General features: G+C 58.4%; 2 protein-coding genes across 3 annotated transcripts; one reads left to right on the top strand and one right to left on the bottom strand.

Moving 5' to 3' along the window:
• Nucleotides 1-1,289: 1,289 nt before the first annotated feature.
• Nucleotides 1,290-2,211, bottom strand: TMEM203 (transmembrane protein 203). The gene has a single exon (XM_057379833.1). It carries the CDS (start codon nt 1,966-1,968, stop codon nt 1,558-1,560), a length of 411 nt encoding a protein of 136 aa, XP_057235816.1. The 5' UTR covers nt 1,969-2,211; the 3' UTR covers nt 1,290-1,557.
• Nucleotides 2,212-2,357: 146 nt separating this feature from the next.
• Nucleotides 2,358-17,467, top strand: NDOR1 (NADPH dependent diflavin oxidoreductase 1). 2 transcript variants are annotated; one of them, XM_057379830.1, is made up of 15 exons: nt 2,358-2,439; nt 3,445-3,579; nt 4,148-4,225; nt 4,520-4,617; nt 5,429-5,527; nt 6,141-6,242; nt 6,709-6,915; nt 7,208-7,329; nt 8,256-8,476; nt 8,823-8,930; nt 9,638-9,752; nt 11,424-11,570; nt 12,097-12,215; nt 14,540-14,634; nt 17,265-17,467. In XM_057379830.1, the coding sequence occupies exons 2-15, from the start codon at nt 3,445-3,447 to the stop codon at nt 17,407-17,409; spliced, it is 1,791 nt and encodes a 596-aa protein (XP_057235813.1). In that variant the 5' UTR covers nt 2,358-2,439; the 3' UTR covers nt 17,410-17,467. The 2 variants fall into 2 exon arrangements, with proteins under 2 accessions (XP_057235813.1, XP_057235814.1); XM_057379831.1 differs by lacking the exon at nt 14,540-14,634.
• Nucleotides 17,468-18,429: the final 962 nt, after the last annotated feature.

Genomic DNA, 18,429 nt, shown 5'->3' with positions numbered 1-18,429 from the left:
GGTGTCCAAAACTGYCCCCAGGACTTGARGTRAGGCTGCYCRGGCCCAGAGCAGARCAGGACAATCCCYTCCCTTAACTGGGAGAGCACTGAGCAAAAGGGATACTCCTGTCCTGTATCCTCCTGGTATGTGCCCAGGATGGGCCACCTGGAGTGTCTGGGGACATGGAGCCAGGTGCCACTTGAAAGAGGCTGGTGGGCAGTGTGTCACACTGAGCATCCAGCCCCCTGTACAGATGASTCTGGGCTGGATCTGTGTCAGTTCATGGATCCTGCTGGCCCGGGTTTCTGGCTCTCCACCACTGTTGTGTGACAGCCCGGCGGGCCAGTAGCAGCACGAAGGGACAGCATGAAGGGACAGCCAGTGTCACCGAGGGGAGCTCCTGCGCAGTGCCCAGAGAGAAGAGGAGCAGCGCTGGCCTCGTCGGCATCAGAGGATCTCACGGGGACATCAGCCCCACCAACACCGCCCTGGTGGCTGGCAGCAGTGACACAGCAGAGCAGTGACAAGGCAGTTCCTGTCCCTGATCCCACCTGCACAGGGCACCAGGGGAGAGAGGGAGGGGACAGAGGCAGAGCTGGCCTGGGAGTAGCTGGGGTTGGAAGGGAAGCCCTGGCAGCCAGGAGGGGTTTGGTCAGAGGGAACAGTCAGCACTGAGCACACAGGTCTGTAACACAGCRTGGGAAGGACACCAGAATCTGGGCTGAGGGCGAGGGGCAGATCCATCATCCCCAAACACCCTCMTGGTGGGAACTGGACAGGAGGGATGTCAGGATGCCCCTGGCACTGGGACTTCACTGTGACATTATCACTTCACACACTGGTCTGCACTTCCATGAGGAACACTGAATTCCTGCTKTTCTCTGGAGACTCTGAGGACAGTGGTTGCACCCCAAAGCTGGGGCTYAGTGAGACCCCCCGCTTCAGAACCAGCATCAGCCGTGCACACTCCTGCCCTACCCACTCCCTTGTTTCTATATTTAGAAAATGGAGTGAAATACAAAGAAGAAAAATCATATTCCTGTTCAAAACCACACATATCAGTGATCTCAACATGATCTTTCAAAACCCTGTCAGAAGGGATGAAATGCTGAAGGAATGAAGTGCTCAGGAAGGTGAAGGGACAGATGGAAATCCATGAGCCAGCTGCTGGGCAGGGCAGGGCAGGGCAGCAGTCTGGGCTGTACCAGATCTACAGCAACTATCCACCCTCCAGCAATTCCTGCTCTCCAGGCAGCAGTTTTAGGTACAACTGCTTTCTAGGCAAAGAGAATGTTATAAATAAACCCGATCCTTCAACACATTTTTATTCTAAAATAAAATAACTGTCACACCCAGTAGCGCTCGCAGGACACGACAAGGCAGGAGCTGAGGGAGCACAAACAGGGATGGGTGTGGAGCTTTYGGACAAACGTGATGCTCTGCAACACGGGCGCCAGCCGGGGCACAGCCCCTGTCCCAGACTGTCCCCTGCCCCTCGGCACGGACACTGCGGCGGGAGCAGCCCCAGGAGCATCCCCGGGAGCACTGCCGGGTGTCCCCACACTGTGCCGGGGCTCAGTTCACGCGGCACGCCCGGATCATCAGCAGCTGCAGCAGGATGAACACGGGAGACATGATGAGCCCGTACCAGAGCTCCCGCGTGTGCTCCACCAGCTTCTGGCACAGCAGCATCTCGAACACGAACTTGAGGCTGAGGATGGTGAGGATCCAGAARAGCCGCAGCACCGCCAGGCGCTTCTCACCGTCCTGGAACAGCCGCACGGACACGATGGTGGTGAAGTAGGTGCTGAGCCCGTCGGCGGCAAAGAAGGGCACGAACACGATCCACCAGGAGAGCGCGGCGGCCGCGCCGTCCACCTTGAGCACGAGCAGCACGGAGAAGGCGAGCAGGGCCAGCCCGTGCAGGAAGATCTCGAACGTGGCGAAGCCGAGCCACTGCACGAGCTCCCGCAGGGAGAACAGCATTGTCCGGGGCTACGGCACCGGCACCGGCCTGGCCCGGGCACCGACACTGGCACCAAGCCCTGACCGACACCAACCCCGGCCCGGCACCAACCCCGGCACCGGCACCAGGCCCGGCCCGGCACCAACCCCGGCCCGTGAATGGGCACCGGCACCAAGCCCTGAGCCGGCACCAACCCCGACCCGGCACCAGCACCAAGCTCTGACCGGCACCGGCACCAACCCCGGCCCGGCACCGGCACCGGCACCGGCAGCAGGCGCTGTCCGGCCCCGGCCCGTGAATGGGCACCGGCACCAGGCCCGGCCCGGCCCGGCGGCGCGGGGCGATGGCGTCACGGGGRGAGGCGGTGATCGGATGACGTCATCAGGCGTGAGGGACGGTGCCCGGGCAGTCCCGGCCCTCAGCCGGGGTGATGACGTCAGCGGGAGCTGTCGCGCAGTGGTGACGTCACGGCGGGATGGGGCCGGTGCACGGTGAGTCCCGCGGAGCCGGGCGGGATCGGCCCCAGGGCCGGGGGTGCTCACCTGGAGAGGAGAATCACCGGGGAACCCCTGCCAGCGCCTAAAGGGGCTCCAGGAGAGCTGGAGAGGGACTGGGGACAAGGGATGGAGGGACAGGACACAGGACAGGGCAGGGATGGATGGGATATTGGGAAGGAATTGTTCCCTGGGAGGGTGGGCAGGCCCTGGCACAGGGTGCCCAGAGAAGCTGTGGCTGYCCCTGGRTCCCTGGCAGTGCCCAAGGCCAGGCTGGACATTGGGGCTGGGAGCAGCCTGGGACAGTGGGAGGTGTCCCTGCCATGGCAGAGGTGGAATGAAATAAACATTAAGGTCTCTTCCAGCCCAAACCACTCTGCGATWAGGTGATACTATTTTTTTTTATTATGATGATGATTTCATTTATTGTTATTCTATGGGTGACAGCACCTGTTTGCTGCTTAGCATCTCTCTGGGTTGGATTCTCTCCAGGTTGGGCTCCTCCTCTGTCAGAGCCTCGCAGAGAGCTCTGTGTGTGTCTGGTCACACCTTTGTGTCCCTGAGCCTCCAGGCTCTTCCCCAGGCCCCTCAGGTGAGGGAGGATTCACAGGGCTCACAGGAAAGTTAAACCCTGAAATGGGGTACAGCTGATTCCAGGGCTGCACTCCCCCTGTGCTGGTGAGGACAGTTCAATGAGCCAGGATATGGATTTTAGTCACTCCTGGCAGTGGGGACAAGCAGCACAGCTTATCCTACTGGCTGGGACATGGGATCACTCTCTCAGTGCTGCACAGGGGTGGGAAAAGAGCCTGGGAGCCTTGAATCCCAGTGCTCAATCCCAACCATTCATCCCTGTGCTGGCTGTGTGCTGTTCAGCCCCACGGGTACCCCTGCACCCCCAGCCCCTGGGTGGGGTCGATGCTGCTGAGCCCAGGGCAGGCCCAGCTCTGCCTCCCCTTGTCTCCCTTCCCTCGGCTGATCCCCTGCTGTTGTCTCTTGCAGATGGCAGAACGGAGACTGCTCGTTCTTTTTGGCAGCCAGACTGGGACAGCTCAGGACACKGCCGAGAGGATTGGGAGAGAAGCCAAGCGCTGGCACTTGCGGTGCCGAGTGGAGGCCCTGGACAGCTGTGATGTGGTGAGTGGGACACGGGGGCTGCTCCAGGCACTGCTGCTCCTGCTCCATCTCCACCAGCCCCATGGACAGGGACACCTCCCACTGGACYRTGGAATCATAGAATATGCTGAGTTAGAAGCAGCCCATCAGGATCATCCAATCAACTCCTGGCCAGGCCAGGACACCCCAACAATTGCACTCTGACCAAACACTAATGAACTCTGACAGCTCATTGCTTCAAGCCCTGTCCAACATGGCTTTGAGCACTTGCAGGGATGGGGAGTGCACATCCTTGCTGGGCAACCTGTGCCAAGGCTTCACCACCCCCATTAGGAAGGAAATTCTTCCTAATATCTCATCTAAACCTGTCCTCCTTCAGCTTTGTGGCCATTYCCCCTTGTCCTGTCCCTCCAGGCCCTTGTCCCAAGTGCTTCTGCAGCTSTTCTGGAGCTCCTTTAGGCACGGGAAGGGGCTCTAAGATCTCCCTGGAGCCTACTCTTCTCCAGGCTGAACACCYCCAGYTCTYCCAGCCTGGCTTCAGYRTGGTTTGGAGGCTGCTGACCTGACTGTGCCATGTTTGTATCCACAGGCCAACCTCATCCACGAGCCTTTGGTGGTGTTTGTGTGTGCAACCACTGGCCAGGGAGACCCACCYGACAACATGAAGGTAGGGTGTGCTCCTGTTCTGTTGCTGTTATATTCCTGCTCCAGAGCTTTTTCTCTGAAGCAGCTCAAGCAGTGGTTGTTTTTACTGGGGGGAGCTTTGCAGCAGCACCATCCCATGGCACATGAGCAGGGGGCTGAGGAGGTGACTTGCAGGGGTCACTGCTGCAGAAAGCGTGCTCCCCACTCTGCTGGGATTCAGGAGGGACSCAGTGGGTGGCTGAGCAGGGATGTGGGGACAGGCAGGCAGGGAAGGTGCCTTGGCAGCAGCAGGACTCTCCAGCTRTGTCCCTCGTAGATGTTCTGGCGGTTTCTGTTCCGGAAGAACCTCCCAGCCGGCTCCCTGTGCCAGCTGGACTACGCCGTGCTGGGCCTCGGTGACTCCTCCTACCCCAAGTAAGCAGCTCTGCAGCTCCTGGGCAGCTGCTCCTTACAGCTCTCTGCAGTAGAGACCAGAGTGGCTGGAGAACAAAGGGGGTAAGGGGAKACAGAGTTTGACTCTGGAGCAGCAGCTCAGACAAAATGTAATTCCTATCAGCCTTAAAAATCTTTGTCCTACCAGCCTGTGTCCCTYCTAATGCCCAGGAATTAGGCTTCTGCCCTTTTCTTTTCCTCCTGACCTCTCCAAGGATGCTTTGCTGCAGTGCGTCAGACACCGTGTGCCAGTCCTTTATCACAGTCATGTAGTTTTCCATGTGAACTGCAGGAAAGCCTGTACACTATCCAGGGCCAAGGAGATGTCAAACAGAGGTGGCAGCCAGCCCTTTTGGTTCCAGGTCTCTCCCAGAGTATTGTTCCTGTATGCCYCCAAAGAGCTGTAGTGGGAGGGCTGGGTGTGCCTGAGCTCTGTGGGGCAGTGAGGGGCTGGAGGGAAGGAAATGTTCCATGGCCCAGGACACAAACTGCCCTGAAGGGAAGCTGCACCTCTCCTTGTCCCATGTGGGAGCTGGGCACAGCCTGTGAGGGCCAGCAAGTGGCCCTTTTTGCTGGGGGAAGCTTTGCAGCAGCACCAGTCACATCCCATGGCACACGGGCATGGAATTGGGGAGGTGGCTTGCAGGGGCTGAGCTAGTTCTGTGAACTGGCATAGGCTGGGCAGGGTGTGGGCCACGTCACAGTGCCAGCTCTGCATGTGTGCTGCTCTGGTGACCCTGGCAGTGTGTGCTGGCTGCTGGAGCAGCCCTGCCCTGTGGTATTCTCTGCTCAGGTTTAATTTTGTTGCGAAGAAGCTGCACAAACGGGTGCTACAGCTCGGGGGCAATCCRCTGCTGCCAGTGGCCTTGGGAGATGACCAGCATGACCTGGGGTAAGAGCCCAAAGGTGGGTGGCAGGAACATCCCTGGGGTGTGCTGCAGCGCTGTCCTGGGGCTGATGGCAGGGCTGTGTGTGCTTTACCCCAGCCTGGGCACAGCAGTAGGCTGCTCCCACATGGGGCTGCTTCTGCAGTTCTCTGGGAATGTCCTGATCTCTTCTCAGAGCCTCCTGGGCCAGGACCTGGGCCACCTGTTTCTCCAGGGTGTCTCATGACCCCGAGAACATGGCCATGACTCCTGGCCAGTCCCAGCCTTGTTCAGAGCAGGGCATGGCTGTGTCACATAGCTCTGTACCTGCAGGCATTACTGCAGCCTCAGTTGTTCTCACCTGACATGGGGCAAAAGCTGTGGATGGCTCGGGGAGTCAGTAACCCCACAGGTGCTGCTTTGGATCAGGGGGTCCTGTTCAAGCAGCAATGGTTGGGCCCCAGAGAGTGAGCCAGTGAGGGCTTAGAGTGCCTAAGATACGTTCATCTTCGACCTGAAGCTGGAAGAGAATGGCCTGGGGTGACTGTGGAGGTGATTGTTGGGCGGGAGCAAGGGTAGCAAGGCTCCATCCTGAAGGAATGATGTTACACTGCTGCAGCCTGAATTTTCCCCTTGCAGGCCAGATGCAGTGGTTGATCCCTGGCTCGTGGCCTTATGGGACAAGATCCTTGCCTTGTATCCTCTCCCTCCTGGCCTTGAGATCATCAGTCCCGACGTGCGGTGAGTGCAGGGSGTGGGCATGGATGGCTGGGGCTGGCTGGGGTGAAATGCTCTGCATCCTTGGCTGTTCTCCAGAGTGGGGATGCGCTCTGYTTGGAGCAGGAGCCCTCCCCACACAGCCTCTGCTGTCCAAGTGTCTCCTGTGTTTTGGCCACCAGTGACCCGTCTCTGGCTGGATGTCCATTTGTCCCTGGGGGCGCGTGGCAGCTGTCTGCCCATCTTGTTGTTCTGATGTGCCTCTGCCCCTGGCAGAGCTGTGTGCCCAGACAGCCTCCCTCTGCCTGCTCTGGAGCCTTTGGATCTCCTCCTGGTAGTGTTCATGGCATCCCCTTGCACAGGCCAGCTCCAGGGGRCAATGGGTGGTGGATCCAGTGGGGGATTCCAAGCCTCTCCCTGCCTCTCATCTTGCAGCAGTGAGGAGCTGTGGCATGGAGGTAACCCYGCTGCATTGCTCTCCTCCCCACAGCCTGCCCCCCAAATACACCCTGCACTACCTGCCTGAGGACTCCCCACACCCTGGCAGTGACCTGCTGCAGCCAACAGCACCCCAGGGTGCTCCCTGCGAGCTCCATCCCTTTGCTGCCCGCGTGGTGTCCAACAAGAGGGTCACGGCACAATCCCATTTCCAGGATGTCCGGCTCATCGAGTTCGACATCGCAGGCTCAGGGATCACGTGAGCATTCTCCTGACTCCCCCAAGCTTTGCTGTGTGGGACCACATGTCCTGTAGCCTGCCCTCCTCTTCTGCTGGTGTCTGAGGCTGTAGCCTTGTGGTCGTGGTCCCTGCTGCGAGTCCCCATCCATGGCATCAGGAGTGTATGGGGTGGGGGTCCTGCCCACAGACCAGCTCCCTTTGCCTGTCAGACAGAGTTTGTCTCCCCTGTGGTSGGTGCTGGTTGGGGTGGYAGTGCTGTGCTTGTGACTCTGCCCYGTGGCTCTGCRTGGCAGCTCCCACTGCACCCACAGGTTCAGTGCCGGGGATGTAGTGATGATCCAGCCCCAGAACTGCCCCGAAGATGTGCAGCAGTTCTGCCAGCTCCTGCGCCTGGAGCCAGACAGATGCTTTGTGCTGGAGCCCACGGAGCCTGGTAGGTCCTGCCTGCTGCTCCTTTCCCTTCCTGCTGAGACAGGGCATCCCCTGAGCTCTGACCCAGCCTGGAGCTCTGCTCTTCCTTTGTAGAGCTGGTTGGGAGTGTTGAATGGATACAGGAYACCTGCCTGTCTGGCAGTGTGGACACTGTCCTTCCCTCCAGTGTTGTGCACATGGGTCCTGTGCAGGACCAGTGTGACTGGGAGGAATCCAGCAGTGCCAAGCTCCACCTGGGCTGTGTGTCATGGAAGCCCAGTACAGAGTGGGGAGGATCCTGCAGCCGCCTCAGCCCCTGGCCCAAGCTGGGGATCCTGTGCTTCCTTGTGTGGGTGTGCAGGCTCCCCACTCTGCCTCTGCCCCAGGGACCTCCTGAGGGGCTTCTGTATCCTCAAACCAGCACCAGCAACCAGAGGTGGCTTGAAGTCCCCAGAGCTCTTGGTGCCTGCATAGAACTGGGAGAGATTTTCTCCTGGCCCCTGAGCCCCCATTCCACCTCCAACTTTCCTGTGTCTCCATTCYGGAATTTTTGCCTGGCAGACAAACCCAAGAGAAATTCAGGCTACTCCTCACACTCTTGGGAGAGACATGGGAGAYATGGACAGGCCTGACATGTGACACTGTTGGTTATTTCCCTGCATTGTGTGCAGGAGGATGGGAGCTATGTGGAGAAGGAATTGTCCCAAAGCACCTGCCAGGAGTAAGGGGCAGCTGAACAACTCTGATTTCCTCTGCTGCAAACTTTTGGGTTTGAAAAGCAAACGAGGGAGCAGGGGGGAGTGGGGGCCCGTGGTGGGGGCAGGGATGGGTGCAGTTGGCTCCAGTAACATGTGGGTGCAGCGTGTGGGGCCTGCAGGCAGTAGGGCTGCCCTGCTCTGGGGACAGCAGACACTGGCCCTGAGCTGTCCSCGCTGCCTTGCCTTGCAGGCACATCCCTCCCTCCCCTCCTGCCGCAGCCCTGCACCATCCGCTACCTGGTCACGCACTACCTGGACATCTCCTGCGTGCCACGSCGCTCCTTCTTTGAGCTCCTCTCCTACTTCTCCACGAATGAGCTGGAGCGGGAGAAGCTGCAGGAGTTCAGCTCAGCACAGGGCCAGGAGGAGCTGTACAGCTACTGCAACCGGCCCCGCAGGACCACGCTGGAGGTGAGGCTGGGCAGCAGGGCACACCTGCCCTGGCAGGGCTGTGCCAGGGCTGGAAGCACCCAGGCAGGTGATCAGCCATAATTCTTGGCTGAGGAATTTAATCTACTTCACCCACTTTCTGAAGTCTGTGGATTTCCACTGGCAGCAGAGCCCAACTCTAAATCCTTCTGGGCTCTTGGGGGGCCTCTGTGCTGCTCTGGGGGGCAGAGGGCACTGGGACAGGGTGGTTGGTGCTCAGAGGTGCCCAAGGCAGTGTGGCACAGGTGTGTGGGACAGCCTCTGGCACCCTGAGGGCAGGCAGGCTGCCTTCTGGGGTGCACCWGGCCTCCCACTCTTGGCTTTGCAGGTCATGTGGGATTTCCCTCACACCACTAGTGCCATTCCAGCCGATTACCTGCTGGACCTCATCCCRCGCATCAGACCCCGCGCCTTCTCCATTGCCTCCTCCCTGCTGGTAAGAGCTCAGCCCTTCTGGCCTCATGTCAGCTCTGAGCAGAGGGTCTGGCAGGGCCTGGGCTCACTGTGGGTGCTGTGCATGCTTCAGCAGATGTCCAGGCTGTACTCCCGGGCCCCTAGAGCCCCCACAGCCCACCCAAATCCCTGCTCTGCCCTGAGCCTGCAGCAGCCTAATGTGCTGGATGCAAACTTCGGGGCTGTGCCAGCCTTCAGATTAGGGCACTTGCTCTCCTGCAGCCCTGCAAGTGGCAGGACTGTTGCAGTGCACCTCGGAGGTCTGGTGTTGCTGTCCCTTGGAGCAGTGGGATGTGGTGCCGTGGCCGTGTCCCGGGAGCTGGGGAAGGGGCAGTGCTGCTCCCTGCTCCTGCCGGGAGGTGGCAGTGGGACAGGCCCGAGGGCCTTCAGGCTCAGCCTGTGCACAGCTGGGTTTGTCCTCCGCGGGGAACTCTTGGGTTGGACAGTCACTGTTGCCAGCTGTGCAGAGCATTCCTGTAGCTGTGCTTCTTCAGGAGAACCCCTTCCCCATCAGAATGATTCTGGGCAAGACTGTGCTCCATTGCAAGTGGCTGTTTCAGACTAGGACAAGTRTTGCAGACACCCTGGTGGGAGCTGGGCACAGGCTTTGTCCCTGGAGGAGGTGCTGGGCTCTCCCTGAGCAGCTGTGCGGGGTGTGTGCTCACATCTCATGGCTCCTGTGTGACACAGGCCCAGCCCGTGCGGCTGCAGATCCTTGTGGCTGTGGTGCGGTACAAGACCCGGCTCAGCAAACCCCGCCGTGGGCTCTGCTCCACCTGGCTGGCTTCCCTCAACCCAGAGCAGGGTAAGTGCTGGGCTCTGTGAGCGTCCTCAGCGCCTTCCACAGCACATGGTGCTCATCGCTGGGCCTGGGATTGAGCTGTGTGGGTGCTGATCCAGGCGCTGGCTGGAGCAGCAGCTCCATGGGGAGAACACTAGCCTGGCAGCATAGGCTGAACTCACAGTACCTGTCCTCCCTCACTGCTCCCATCCTCATCAGAGCACAGGGTACCTCTCCAGCTTGCCCTGAGCTCCCAGGTTCCTCCCAGCTGTTCGACCCTGCTCTCCCACTGTGAGCTGTTCCTGGTACCCTGGAGCTGGTAGTACCCTGTGACTGCTGGGCACCTCCAGTCCCAGAGCCACAGCTTCCTTTCACAGAATCACAGAAAAARCTGARCTGGAAGAGRCCCCCCAGATCATCCAGAACAATTCCTGTCCCTGCCCAGACACCCCAACARYCCCACCCTGTCCATCCCTGGCAGCGCTGTCCAAACGCTCCTGGAGCTCTGGCAGCCTCGGGGCCGGGACCATTCCCTGGGGAGCCTGGGCAGTGCCCCAGTGCCCTCTGACAGGAGAACCTTTCCCTGATCTCCAGCCTGACCCTCCCCTGACACAATTTCAGGCCGTTCCCTCAGGTCCTATGTCTGGTCACTACAGAGCAGAAATCAGTGTCTGCCCCTCCTCCTCACCATGTACTTGTAACTGCAGTGAGTCTCCCCTCCTCTTCTCCAGGCTGCACAGACCCAGTGCCCTCAGCCACTTCTCATATGGCTTCTCCTTAAGGCCCTTTGTCACCTTTGCTGCCCTCCTTTGAACACTCTTTAATAGTTTTATCTTTCTTATATATTTGATATTTTTATATATGTTTCTAAAACTGCCCCCATGGTTCAAGGTGAGGACGCCCCAGCCCAGAGCAGAGCAGGACAGCCCTGGYCTGGCCAGCAGTGCTGTGCCKGATCCCCCAGGACAGGGATGTCCCTCCTGGCTGCCAGGACACTGCTGACTCACTTCCAAAATCCCGTGGTGCTGCTCTCCAGCCTCTCATTGCCCAGTCTGTCCATACACSCAGGGTTGCCCCATCCCAGGTTGAACTTCATCTGTTTGGTGATGGCCCGGCCCTCTAATTTATCTGATTTATCAATCCCTGCAGGGSCTCCCTGCCCTTTGAGCACATCCCCCTGTTCCTGCAAAGCCTGTGTGTGCTGCTCATCTGCTCTAACCACAAACCTCCTCCATCTGGGTCCTGCAGTAAATGTGACAARGTGATGGGGTTTCCCAGCTGCAGGGTGGTAGASAATTGCTCTGTATGACTCYAARAGCTTATCAGAGTACCTAGATGGGRCTCTTCACCCTGAGTTCAGTTTGGCCTCCCTTAAATCCAGCCAGGGTGGGATCTCTGCTTGCCCTCACCACAATCTTCCCTGGCACAGATTGTGTGAGGAGAGGATTGCATGAGCCTGTGTGCTGGGGGGTTCTTGCCTTGCTCTGGGGTTCACTCAGGTTCTTACAGAGGCACTGCTGAGATACCTGAAGTGCTTTTCACACATGCACAGTGTGCCCTTGCTGCTGGGGGTGAGGAGCCAGGTGTGTCTCTGTCTGTGGAGCATCCTGAAGAGCTGGGTGCCYGCTCACCCTCTGCAGGCAGGCACAGGGCACTGGGGTGGGGTGATGTTTTCTCATCTCTTTTGTTTCCCAGGTGATGTCCACGTGCCTCTTTGGGTGAAGAGAGGAGGAATGAAGTTCCCAGCTGACCCTGCCACCCCTGTGATCATGATTGGCCCTGGCACGGGGGTGGCACCTTTCCGAGCAGCGATACAGGAGCGGGTGGCACTGGGATGTAAAGGTGAAGGATGGTGCTGGGAGGGACTTGGGATGTGTCTTGCACAGACAGGTCAGTGTCAGCAGATGGAAGGATGGTCTGGGGGCTCCTGAGCATTCCACTGGTCAGGCTTTGCTGTGTTTGAGGTGTGGGCCAGGTGAGGAGCAGACCCTGCTGTGTGCAGCCTGTGTGGTTATTTATGGGCTGTGCTGCAGGGCAGCTTCTTGGGTTGGGTAGGGCTCTGCAGAGGCTCCTTCTTGCCTCTCTGAGGGTGAACATGGGTTACTGAGCTCAGCTGCTGCTGCACAAGGAGTTGTGCCTCCATCCCATCCTCATTCCCAGGGCTCAAGGAACAAGCATCTGCCCTACCTGCCCCCCACCTCTTGCTTTTTCAGCACAGGGGGCTCTGGTTGCCCCAGGTCACTTGATTTTGTGCTCACATGGCTCCTGGCTCTGCAGGCCRGGGCTGTCAGCAGAGGTGGCACCAGCTGTGCTCAACACTCTGGGGCATTGGGTGCTCCCAGCACAGCCCTGGTGCTCTCTCCTGCAGGGAACTGCCTGTTCTTCGGCTGCCGATACAAATCCAAGGACTTCTACTGCCAGACAGAGTGGGAAGAGCTGGTGACAAAAGGCTTCCTGACACTCTTCACAGCCTTCTCCAGGGACCAGGTTAGTGCTTGGGAGTAGAGGATGCACACATCAGCATCTTTGGCAGCACTGATGGCACAGTGCCAGCGTGTCTGTCCCCTGTACCTGTTGGCATGACCTGTGAGGGATCTGGTGGGATGGCACAGTGGGCACCTCACTCCCCCCCACACCTCAGTGCTGGCTGTGATCCCCTCCAGCTTGCAGTGCCCCTGTCCTGCAGGGACATGTGGGGTAAGTTGAGCTGGAAAGGTGGCTGGGACAGGGCTGGAGAGCACAGAGCAGATAAGGCATTAGGTAGCATTGTTTGGCTAGACCACGTGAGTGATAAAAGGCTCCCAAGCCTCTTGGAGGGTCACCAGGCAGTAACTTTCCTTGGTTCAGTACCACCCTCCCGACAGTGCTCCTCTGAACCCTGGCTGAGGCTGAGGAGCCTGGCCTCTGTGCCAGCTCTCCAAGCCCCAGCTGTGCAGAACAAAGCTGCCTGTGGRTATGAGCACCCCCACAACTCAGCCCCTCACTTGGCTCCCTGCTCTCCCAGGCAGTGTCTCTGATGGGCAGCTGCCATCCCCACTTGGGGCTGCAGGGCTTTCTGTGCTGCCAGAGGCTCCCTGAGCTGGGGATCTGTTTCACTGCCTTGCTGTGTCTCTTGATGGCTCCAAAAGCTCAGCCTGGCTTTGGAACAGAGATCTGATTAAAAGGGATCTCTCAGTAGCTCAGCTGCAGAAGCCCAAGCCAGTTTCTCCTGGCTGTGTACATGTGTTGATGTGAATCCAGCATTTTTTATCCCCTCACTTGYAAGGCATGAGCTGGATGCTTCTGTGAAGGCTTTCCAAGTCTGATGAACAGGAGCAGCTCTGCAGAGGGTTGTTGAATGACCAGTGGAGGGGGGCATACTACTCCCTGACTCTGGAGAGCAGCCAGAGCCACCTCTGCCCTGCTGATTCTGGAGGGATGGGACTTCCATCAGAGTGTCCCCATCTCTCCTGCCCCACAGACCAAAGCAGTTTGTCCCATAGCCCTCTGCCCCCAAGGCAAAGTGTGAGCACAGACAGCTGGGATGAGCCACATGGGGCTCTCATGCCTTTGGCTTCAGAAGATACCACAGCCCTTAACTCATCAAAAAGTTTGTTAAAGATGCAGGYAGGGGCTGGGATGCTCCATAGCTGAGCCACATGTCCTTCTTCTCTCTTCAGTTCCCTCCTGTGCCATCACACCCGCCCACAGTGCAGACTGGCCCCAGCTGGATGTGGGTGCTCTGAGACATCGTGGCCCCAGTTTGTCACTGGGRTGCTCTGGTTTCTCRGGAATTGCAGGTCCTGGAGCCCAGCCTGGCTGGCAGGGCCTCTGGCAGCACTGAGCTTGTTACTGTTAATGAAGCTGAGACTGAGGCTGGCTCTGCTATTGCTAGTGATGGGCATTGCCCAGGCTGAGCTGGCATTCCAGGGCAATCAGCCAGTGAGCTGTGGGACCCACAYAGTGACCAGCACCTGTGACAGCTGGGGCTGGAGCTGCTCAGGCCTGTTCCCACATACATCTCCAGCCTGCAGGACCTGAGCTACAGCGAGGGCTGTCCTGTCTTTGGAGAGGGGCACATGGGAGGGGGCTGCACCCATGACTTAGCTCAGCACTGTGCAGAATCCAGTGTGGGGGGACGCCCAGCACATGGTCTGGCCTTCATCACAGTGTCACCTTTGTCACGGAAGCCTTCTGGGCCAGCAGTGTGTTCAGGCACGTTGGCAATGGTGTTCTCTTGGGCAGGAGCCAGGGCCGTAGGCAGTTGCTTGGATGTTTGAAGTCTTGTGGATTAACCCTTTGGGAGCTCTCCTTGAGTGGGCTGTACTGTSCCAAAAGCCAGTCCTTATCCAGTCCCTAAGCACAGTGGAGGGCAGGGGCTGGGACTGAGGCCATTTCTCTGAACTTTCTGTTCTGTTTGAGGTCTCCAGCAGTCAGGGCTGCTGGGAAGCCTATCTGTCCCACACTTGGCTCAGAGCAGCCACAGGGCCTGTTCTGCCTGTGCCAGGAGAAGAGAGGGCAGGAGGGAAACCCTCACAGGGCCTCCCCAGGTCATGGCCCTGACCAGTGGATACACAAAGGCTTTGGGGGGCTGCTTGGAGCCCAGTGTTCCCCACTGAAGCTCCTCTGCTGCACCCATCTCCCTCCAGCCCTTCCCAGTGCGCTGATGTTGGGTGGGGGTTCCCCTTCCCTATGTGGTTGTTGATCCAACTGCTCTCCCAGTGCCTCCTGTTCCAGGGGGCTGTGCTGCCCTGAGCCCCTGAAAATGGTCCTGAGAGCAGGAGCTGAGACTGCTCCAGAGCTGGTGGGCTCAGTGCCCTGTTTCCCTGTAGGAGGAGAAGGTTTATGTCCAGCACCGCATCCGGGAGAACAGCAGGCTGGTGTGGGAGCTGCTGAGCACTGGGAATGCTCATGTCTACCTGGCTGGGTGAGTGAGAGGTCTTTGTGCAGGGCTTGCAGGAGCAGGGCTGCACATTTCTGCTTCTGCAGCTGCCTGGAGGCTCAGCCCCCTGCTGCAGAGGGACAGCTTGTTCCTGCTCTGTGTGTCCTGCTCCAGGAGCCCTGGGCTCAGGGGGCCCTTTGTCACCTACCCCATGCTCCCATTAGGAGGGGCACAGCTGGAACTGGTAAAGTTGCTCCAGCCTGTGCCATGTGCCCACCCCTCCCCCTGCCTGGCCTCTGACCCGCAGCACATCCACACAAGAGAGCCCTGGCCCCTGCACAGCCCTCTCCTCGTGCAGTGCTTGATGAAACTGGAGAAAAGGCTTTTGTGGTGCCTGTGGCCACTTGTGTGGGCAGGATCCCTACTGGTGCTGGGGCTCACGAGCAGCTTTGGGGGCCTTGGCACATTCTGTCTGACTCTTTGCACCCAAAACTGCCTCCCGGGGCAGGGATGAGCCCTGTTGCACCCCAGCCAGCCTCATTTGACAGTGCAGTCCCTGTCCAGGTGCTTGCCTCAGGCTGGTTGGACACTGGAGCTGCTGGCCATCTGGCCAGTGGGGTCTGGCCTTTGGAGGCAGAGCATCAGCAGTTCTGCCCTGAGCTCTGTGCCTATGTCCTGAGCAGAGCCCTTGACCTGCCTGTCCTTTTCACTGGCTGCACTACCCAGGACGAGGCTTGGGAAATGCTCTGGAGCTGCTGGGAGCCTGGCCATGGTATTTGTTGTGCACCCCATGACCCGGGGAGTGCAGGCAGTGGAATTGCAGGAGGTTCTTTGCTGCCTGTCTCTCACGAGAGCGGGACCTCCCCCGGCACCTCACTGGGTGAGACTGGCCTCGCTGCATTCCTGGGAGAAGGAGATCTGTGTTTACTTCCCAGGAAGTGCAGGCCAGGCCACCCCACTCCATCCTTCACTGCTGCATCACAGGGCTTCCGGGAGCCTCACCCCAAACCGGGCATTCCTCCCTTTGGATCTGGGGGTTGCAGCACTTGGGACTTGGGGTTATATCTCCATCCACAGCCCAAATGCTGAGACTATTGAGCTGTTGGGTCATGGCTTTATTCTGTCCTTCTTCCATTCTCTTTCCTACTTTTTGGTGCTGATGGAGATCCCCAGAGAGGACCAGTGTCTTGGAAAGAGCACGGCTTGCACAGCTGTCCCCATGGCAGATTTTATGTGGCCATGAGAATGGTATTTTGGACATTGGGGTTGCTCCGAGACCCATCCCATTGGGGGCTTTATTCCTGGCATGGGGTGTCCTTGAGCCCCCATCAGGCAGGTGGGATCTGACAGCCCCATTGTCCCTGTACAAGTGACTTTATCCTGATTGCAGAGGACCCTGTCCCTCCTTTCCTGAATAGCCCAAACCCTGTGGAAAGACTCCCAGGATGACCATGCCCCTCCCTGGCACACAAACTGAACAGTCAGTGGGGTGCCCGGCAGGAAAGTGCAGGTGGGTGAGCCTGAAAATGGTCCTGTTTTCCCCCCAAAAACAGCCAGACTGGGAGAAAGCCGGGGGAAGTGAGTCCTGCGCTGTTTGACCCTGAGCAGCAGCCCTGGGCCAGGGGATTACTTGTGCCTGCCTCCCCTCCCTGGGCCTGGTGGACTCTGGGGAGCCAGGACTGGATCTGCTCTATCATTGTTCCTAGCTTGTCTCACATTGTCTCACACAAGGGCAAAAAGGTTGAAAATGTCTCCTTTTTTCTGAAAAAAATAGCTATTTGACATGTTTTCCATCACAAAGCCCAGCTCCATTATCTTGTACTTGCATATCAGTGCCTGACTCAGAAACAATTCGACTCTTCCAAAAAAAGAAGACCTCCTTTCTGGGTATTTTGGGATGTTAATCAGCTTCAAACGCAAGTCAGAATTCTGCCTTGTTCTTGGGAAACAGCAAGGACGTTGCCAGATGCTYGTGCCAATTGGAGCAGCCTGGGAAATTTTTTATTAGATGTTTTTTTTGTCGCACAGGCAGTTCATCAAATGAAACTCTCCAGGAAAAAAAAGTCTGAATTTCTGATTTCCCCTAAGAAATAATTGTGCTTGAAAGCACTGAGTTCTATTTGGGTATTTTCTACACTATGGCTCGATGTTTTCTCCAACATTTCTCTGATTTTGAGGTTTGAACTGGCTTTGATTCCACATGTCACCATCAAACCAATCATTCTGGATTTCTTGAAAGCAGGCAGCAGCAGGACAGGAGCAATCACTGCTGCCCAGCTGAGGATCAGACATGTTTGACATTGAGTGATTCCAGAGATGAAAGGACAGGTTGCTGCTCTCCTGCTGACCAATTCCAACCYGTGCATATTGCCCGTGTCTCTAATGAGGATGCTGGCAAATGGACCTGTGTGGGGCTGGAGTCTGGGGTCCTGAGCTGTGATGCTCCTTCCCTGGGGTGGGGGTCCCATGGCTGCATCTTTGCCCATGCTGGGGAGCCCTGTGGGTAATGGCCCCTCAAGCCTGTCCTTTACCCTGTRCCAGGGACGAGGCAGGGTCCCACTGCCCTGTGGTGGGCTTAGCTCTGGGACTGCTGATTCCTGATCCAGGAGCACTGGGGCTGCTGCTCTGCCCCTTTTTGCTGCCTGCACTCCATTGTGTCCTGCTCTCTCCCTCAGGAATGCCAAGGACATGCCAGCAGCGGTGGCAGAGGCCCTGCAGTCAGTGCTGCAGCTGGAGGGTGGCCTGTCCCCATCRGAAGCAGAGGAGCATTTAACAGCCCTGGAAAGGTCCCAGCGCTTCCAGTCTGAAACGTGGTCATGAGCCTGGCTTCCTGCCTCCCCTTCCCCACAAACTGCTGGAATAAAGGAGCTGCCAAAGCCATCTGCCTCTGGCATCTTTCTTGGGCTGGGATTGCCCCAGCCAGGAGCGGTGGATTTACCCCTGACGGCTGCAGGGCCTCGGTGGTGGAGCGGACCCCATCTGGGGGGTTTGGCTCCCTGTGCCCATACCCCACCAGAGCAGGGGCCAGAGGGCTCTTAGGGGTGCTGCTGGTTGGCTTTGGCTCGGGTCTGATCTGCCCCCTATGTGCCCCAGCCCCGGGGGTCCCTGTGGGGTGGGTGGCACCCAAGGACATTGCTGGAGCTGTGGCAGTGGCACTGGCTGCTGTTTGTGGCAGGCCCAGAGGAAGGAAAGYGTTGCATGGCAGTCTCTCCACCCTGACATTACTCAGCAGCACCTACGGCAGGAGGAGCTGCCTGACCAGACCTGTTCCCCCTGTCTTCAGTGGCTAAGGCCAGCAGGGACAGGTGCGGGAGGAAGCCTCAGTGCCTCTGCTGCCAGTTCATCATCCTGAGCCTGCTTAATGCTGAGCTCTGAGTTCTGCATTCCTGCTGAGTTATCCCCTTCCCCGAGTGCCAGCTCAGCTGCATCTCCCCACCCCACCCTGGACCTGCTTCCAGCCCTTTCCCTGCAGCCTCGAGGCTGTGCCCCTCCTGGCCCTAGTGCCCCACTGGAACTAGTGCCACCACCTTCCTCCCCCAGTTCAGCAGACTGGGTGCCACTGCGTAAATAGCAATTATGACCAGGGCATGAATCAGCAGGGACATTCCCTGGGAGCAGGCTGGGACAGGAAAGGACAGYGGTGCCACGCCATGCCTGTGACCCAGCCACTCTCCCACGCATCGAGTCATGGAGTCCTTGCAGGGATGAGCAATGCCTGGGGCATTACTGGAACTGTGACACTGTAGTGAGGGGGAACAGGGTGATTTGGGGACTTCCCACCCCACTGCTTTGCTTTGAACAGCTCCTGCACTTGCAGACCCAGCACTGGCTGGGCTGAGT

The sequence above is a fragment of the Malurus melanocephalus genome, unplaced genomic scaffold (assembly GCF_030028575.1).
Source record: "Malurus melanocephalus ecotype Western Australia unplaced genomic scaffold, MMel_1.1 scaffold_424, whole genome shotgun sequence".
NCBI lineage: Eukaryota > Metazoa > Chordata > Aves > Passeriformes > Maluridae > Malurus > Malurus melanocephalus.
This window is presented reverse-complemented; position numbering and strand designations above follow the sequence as displayed.